This window comes from Saccostrea cucullata, unplaced genomic scaffold (genome assembly GCF_032062105.1).
Source record: "Saccostrea cucullata isolate Sc308-1 unplaced genomic scaffold, CSIRO_AGI_Scuc_v1 ctg880, whole genome shotgun sequence".
NCBI classification, from domain to species: domain Eukaryota; kingdom Metazoa; phylum Mollusca; class Bivalvia; order Ostreida; family Ostreidae; genus Saccostrea; species Saccostrea cuccullata.
The window spans coordinates 125,384-131,462 of NW_026927897.1; the positions used below are offsets into that span (position 1 = coordinate 125,384).

General features: G+C 33.0%; 1 protein-coding gene across 1 annotated transcript; it reads left to right on the forward strand.

The window, feature by feature from the left end:
• Positions 1-2,838: 2,838 nt before the first annotated feature.
• LOC134275802 (MICOS complex subunit Mic10-like) lies at positions 2,839-5,157 on the forward strand. Its single transcript, XM_062758098.1, has 4 exons — positions 2,839-2,956; positions 3,269-3,316; positions 3,863-3,972; positions 5,036-5,157. The coding sequence occupies exons 1-4, from the start codon at positions 2,884-2,886 to the stop codon at positions 5,054-5,056; spliced, it is 252 nt and encodes an 83-aa protein (XP_062614082.1). The 5' UTR covers positions 2,839-2,883; the 3' UTR covers positions 5,057-5,157.
• Positions 5,158-6,079: the final 922 nt, after the last annotated feature.

The window sequence follows — 6,079 nt, forward strand, 5'->3', positions numbered from 1 at the left end:
TGCAGGGCAATACCTTCAAAGAGATTTGTTTCTTTAATGCTGTAAATGTATAATATTTAGCTTGTACAATATTTGGTGGAAATTGACTTTTGAATAAGTTAGCGTAGATATTCTTATTTATGTTTATGTACAAGACTTTTAGCTTTGTACTTGATTTAGTGATTGCTGCATTCCGCCAAAGCCGCTAAAAAAGAATACACAGCCATATGTAATATGTTTACAATATACCTTTCAGAGAATTTTACACTCCTATTGAGGTACCACCAGTTGCTAGTGGAAAGCTGCAAATTCGAAACATACACAACACATTTCTGTGCGTTTATTATAAAAGTATTGTTCTACTTACTGATTGCAACTAATGAAGATTGTTCATCATTATTGTAAATACATTTGGGTTTTTTGAATTATTATATAATTTGTTTATTTTATTTACCTAGTTTTATTGTATATTAAATGATTTTAAAGCCATTTTTAAGATGGTAATGTAGCAAAACACTTATGTTTCTGTAGTATGACACGTTTCACAAACATGATATATCCGATATCAAAAGTCATAATATTGGAAGTTAAACTGTTGTGGATACGATTTCAAGAATGCTGTTAGAGAGAGTACCCTTTAGACCTCATGCTCACACCAAATTAAAGAATTCAAGTAAGGGTTTCTGAGACAAATCGAAAAAGAGAATGTTAGCAAAGTTGACAATCTAGACAGAAACATTTAATCTTTTGCTTATCGCTAGGAAGGAAGACCCACTCGTTGCTTTGCAACGAGCTTTGCTCTAGTTATTCTTTTTTTTCTTATTTGTTCTCCGGTACTTTTTTGTCCGGAAGTGTTCTCAGAAACTGTTCACCCAACTAAGTTAAAACCTTTTTAGGGTTAATAGGTGTGTAGTGTAGGTGTGCGGAACGAAGGTCATTTTGCGCGCACACGCCTGCACGTGCGGGCGCGTGAAATGAGTGAAATGACAAGTATACTTAAAATAGCCATAACTTTTACATTTTTTAATGAAATGTTTTGAAATTCATTATATAAGGATATATTGATAGTGTAGATAATATGACAATGTCAAATTAGCAAGAACACACGTGCATGCACGTGCGCTTCGCTCTGATTGGCTGAAACAAAAATCTCGATATCTCTTGTTTTTTGACGAAATGCTTTGAAATTTTAGACATAGTCATAAATTAGGATATCCTACAATATGATATAGAAAAAAATTCATGAAATCACGTGCATGCACGTGTGCTGCAATCTGATTGGCTGAAACTTTAAATGGCTATATCTCCTTTGTTTTTTGACGAAATGCTTTGAAATTTGAAACATAGTCATTCATTAGAATATCCTGCAATATGATATACAAAAAATTTAAAAAATTCACGCGCATGCACGTGTGCTGCAATCTGATTGGCTGAAATTTTAAATGGCTATATCTCCTTTGTTTTTTGACGAAATGTTTTGAAATTTAAAACATAGTCATTAATTAGGATATCCTACAATGCGATTTATAAAAAAAATCATGAAATCACGCGCATGAACGTGTGCTGCAATCTGATTGGCTGAAACTTGAAATAGCTATAACTCCCTTGTTTTTCAACCAAACAGGATGGGATTCAGAGCATAGATAGACATTATAGACTCCTACAAAAAAGTATGATCATCATGCACATGCATGCACGTGCGCTTCGCTTTGATTGGCTGAAACAAAAATCTCAATATCTTTTTTGCTTTTTAACGAAATGCTTTGATATTTAAAACATAGTCATTCATTAGGATATCCTACAATTTGATATATAATAATTTTCATGAAATCACGCGCATACACGTGCGCTGCAATCTGATTGGCTTAAACTCTAAATGGTTACAAGTTCCTTGGTTATCAACTAAGCAGGATGGGATTTAGAACATAGATAGACATAAGGGACTCCTACAAAAAGGTATGGTCATCATGCACATGCATGCACGTGCGTGCAGTCACTGTACGTGGAATGAGTAAAATTACAAATACACTAGATTAAACTTTTTTAAATACTTTTGGATTAAATGCTGTAATTTCTAGTATATTAAAATATATATGATATGACGATGATATGGTCATTACGCACATGCATTAAAATGCGCACGTTGCAATGCATAAATTTGAATATACTTAATATACTTCTGGGAAAACATTGTTATAGTCTAAAAGGCATAGAGTTCGTCTTATTTAATGAAGCCTGCAGGGAATAAGGCACCAAAAGGGAGTTGGGGAGCGTTTGGGGAACATCTGTAACGGTTCCCGTTACAATTAGCCCTAGTTATTTGTGTTATACTATTTTTAAACAAAGGTATGTATGTAGTATGAAAGGGAGCAACCACGAAAAAAGACAACTTATCTGAGAAAAGATTTGGAAAGCAAGAAAGAGGAGGGGTGGTATCTAAAATTATCTTTAAAATCTTATTTCTTGGCGTAGAATGCATAGGCGCTTGGTTACAGGACATTGTGTGCCTTGCACACTTTATACACTTGCTGTCCTCCTGTATTAGAATAGTCATTGTCTAACTTTTCTCACCATGCAGTTCTCACTGTTTCTGTTTGGTTGGCTATTGTATTTTTGTGAGGCCTTTCTCTCGTGTCCACTTCTCTTACCTGTCAGGCACTTGTTTCGTCGATAATTTTTTAAATCCTCAATATAATTATTATACTTTAGGTTTTAAAAATATATTGCCGAAACGGCATTGATCCCAGCTTTGGCAGCAGCATACTAAAGCCCTGAACATTCAGAACAGGAATGTTTGAAGTGGTTCGTTTAAATCGAATATTTCACCGTACGGTTTAACTAAGTACATATTCCCGGTACAGATTCGACCTCGGGCTAGGCTCGGTGGATCAAAATATCATCAAAATGGCTAAGCGATCGGAAGATGAATATGGAGAAAAGGTCAACAGAGCTATCGTTGACACCGGGGTAAAAATGGGTAAGTGACAATAAGTTAAGTAAGCTTTTTCCTTACTTTTACTTTCGCAGGATATATTATTTAGTAGAGAAAATTCGCGCTAATAGTACTTTATTTACTTTCAAGTTGACCATGTTGAGACCGCTAGCAAAAAGCAAATTGTCTCTACGCTTGACTCTTTCTATACTTAAGGTGCAAATGATAATATCAATCAATCGTGTCAATCATCAATGACAAATGAAACATTCTGATGAGGCCTATTCTTGTACAGTATCGGTATGTTGTAAGGTTTATTTTACTTAAATAATGAAATCTTCTATTCTTCTATTTCAGCAACTGGTTTTTTGGTCGGTGGTGTATTCTCATTAGTTCTTTTCAAGAGTAAGCCACACATTTCTTTTATTCATTTCATATCAAAAGTATAGAACATATTTTGTCACCTTTGTCTTTAACAAGTTTAAGTCATGAATTTGGAATATGATAAAGGAAAGAGATCGTATCACTATTTTCCAAAACAAAAATTATATGATATAAAAAAGAAGACATGCATACTCCACTTGCAATAAGCTTCTGCTTTTTCTTCACCATTGATGAAAATTAAATTTAATTCAGGGAGTAAATGCCATTGTGATAACAAATTTTGAAAAACAGCATCAGTCTCACTAAATCACTCCTGTTTCAATAATTGATCCTGAAAATCTGTGAATTGTAAAAACTTCTACCATGGCAAATCAGACTATTTTAAGAACTTCAGTAATTTTCCACCAGCATCTGACATGTCTGAATGATATGAAATTTTAAATATATAAGCAGCATTTTATCTATGAATAAAAGGTTAAATGTTCACCATAGTCCAGTTGCTACATGTACATGTACTTTGAGGGTTTTCTTTATCATTCCTAGTTTGATCATTTGATATCTTTTCAGGAAGAACATGGCCAATCGCATTTGGAGTAGGAACAGGCTTTGGAATGGGATACAGCAATGCAGAAAATGACTTCCAGAACAAAAATGCTGCATTATTAAAAAGACTACAGGTTAATTATCACTGTCTATGAAATTTTTTTTTTAATAAAAATGTTTCAGGATTGAAAGATTGATCACAATGTTTAACAGCATTGATTGAGATTTAAATAGATAAGTATTTTGGTTAGTCCAGGGATTTGTCAGTTCCCTTTTCATCTTCTTTGGGTCAATATTCAGCCCAATATTTCTAGTTGAAAATTGGCTCATTTTTTCCCAGTTTTCTAAAAATAAAATTCCAAGATTAAAATATTTATGACAGAACACATTTTTCCAAAGAACACAATCTAGAAATATTTTTGTTATTCCTTTCACCTATTTATTTAATTTTTTTTTTTTGTTTTACATTTTTTGCTGGCTTCTATTTTTTGGCAATAATTGATAGGAAGATATAGCTACCATGTGATGTAAAAAAAGAACATCATTATTAACATACATGTATCTGTAGGTCCAATACCTCATTCAATTTTTTTAAATGTTCAGGAAAACATTGATACAAGGGCAAAAGTAGCTTGCATAAATTTTATCACATTCACATTGATTTTATGTGAGTTCTTTGTGTGAGAAAGAAACAAAAAACAAGACCTGTAAAATTGATGTGAAAACTTCAGATTTTGGCATAACTTTTATGTGAAGAGCATCCACACAAATATTATGCAAAGAAAAATTAAAATGAAAGTTATTAAAAAAAAAATTATACATGCCAATGTCCATGACATTCGCATGAAGAAAAAAAATTTTTTTTTATTTATTTTCAGGCAATTTTCAAATAAAAAGAAAATCACATGAATTTCATGTGAACCACTTTTCCCTAAAAATCATAATAATTATTACTCATAATTTACTTTTCCAGAGTTCAATATATTGAGCCCTAAGAGAAGACACTTCGATAAAACCTGACATGGGATGGAATTTATAAGAAAGATAACTCTTGCTAAATGACGTTTTCTTTTATTACAGCCACATCTGATGTAGAAAGTAGCCCGTTCGGTTGTCAGCAAAACACTTCTAAGCTTGTTTTGAGTGTATCAGGCACTTCTAAGCTTATCATTAATTGAATGTAATTTTTTTTTTCAGAAGGTGCCTGCAAGCACGTGATGATTGCCATTCAGTGACATTTGATTCAAGTAATATTGGTTGCTATATTGTATGTACATGTGTGACTGTGATCAGAGATGTGAATAAAGTAATTTCAGTCACTTGTGTTAATATTTTATGTTATCATGAGTAAAGCACAGTTTTCCTATTTAGAATTTTTATATGTTAAAGTGATTGGTGTACTTTTCATATTTAAGTTTTTCTTAGATGAAAATGTTCTTACTTCCTTATCCTGTATGTACATTTATTTAGAGCCTTCAAACTAGCCAAGCCATTTGGTTTGAAGAGTTTAAAGAATGTCATTTCTTGAAGCTTTTGTAATGAAATATGGATAAAATAATCAGTAGCCAAGCTCAAAAGTCCACTAAACCTAGACGAACAGGGAGCAGAACAAATATGGGCAATCAAAAACGGGTGGGATGAGGTGCCATGGAGGGGCAAGAATCTCCCTTATGACTACCTGGTCATTCCCACAGTGCGCTCATTGGACATCATGATTGGACAATTGTGCAACTTGAGATAAATTCAGTATGTAAATAAGACCTCGAAACATTAACTGGGAAATTTGGAAATATACATTTTACATCATTTCCATCTGTTACAGTCCAAACATTTATTGATAGACATTGAAATGGGTGGGTACAATTCGACACGGACGGCCGAGAAAACATTAGATTGAAGTTCTAGTTTGAAGTTCATTTGATTCAATCCACCTGAGCTGTTTTCAAAGGGAACGTGTGAATGTGCATATTTCCAATCTTGCTAGTTACTGGTAGTAATGTTCTGTGTTCTTAATGGCCTAGCAATTTGTACGAAAAATGTCAGTCAGCATTTGACTAAATGATAAATTGTATTTGTTGAAAAAGGTCTTTGTATCAACCTTAGAATTTGTGAAATGTTAACTTTAAACAATGTTACTGATGTCCTTGTTGCATCAACTTGTTTTCCTTAAGATTGCACGGTATTTTTAATATGAATTAACAATCGTAAGTTCCATTGATTTGTCGCCTCGATTTTCCCGGT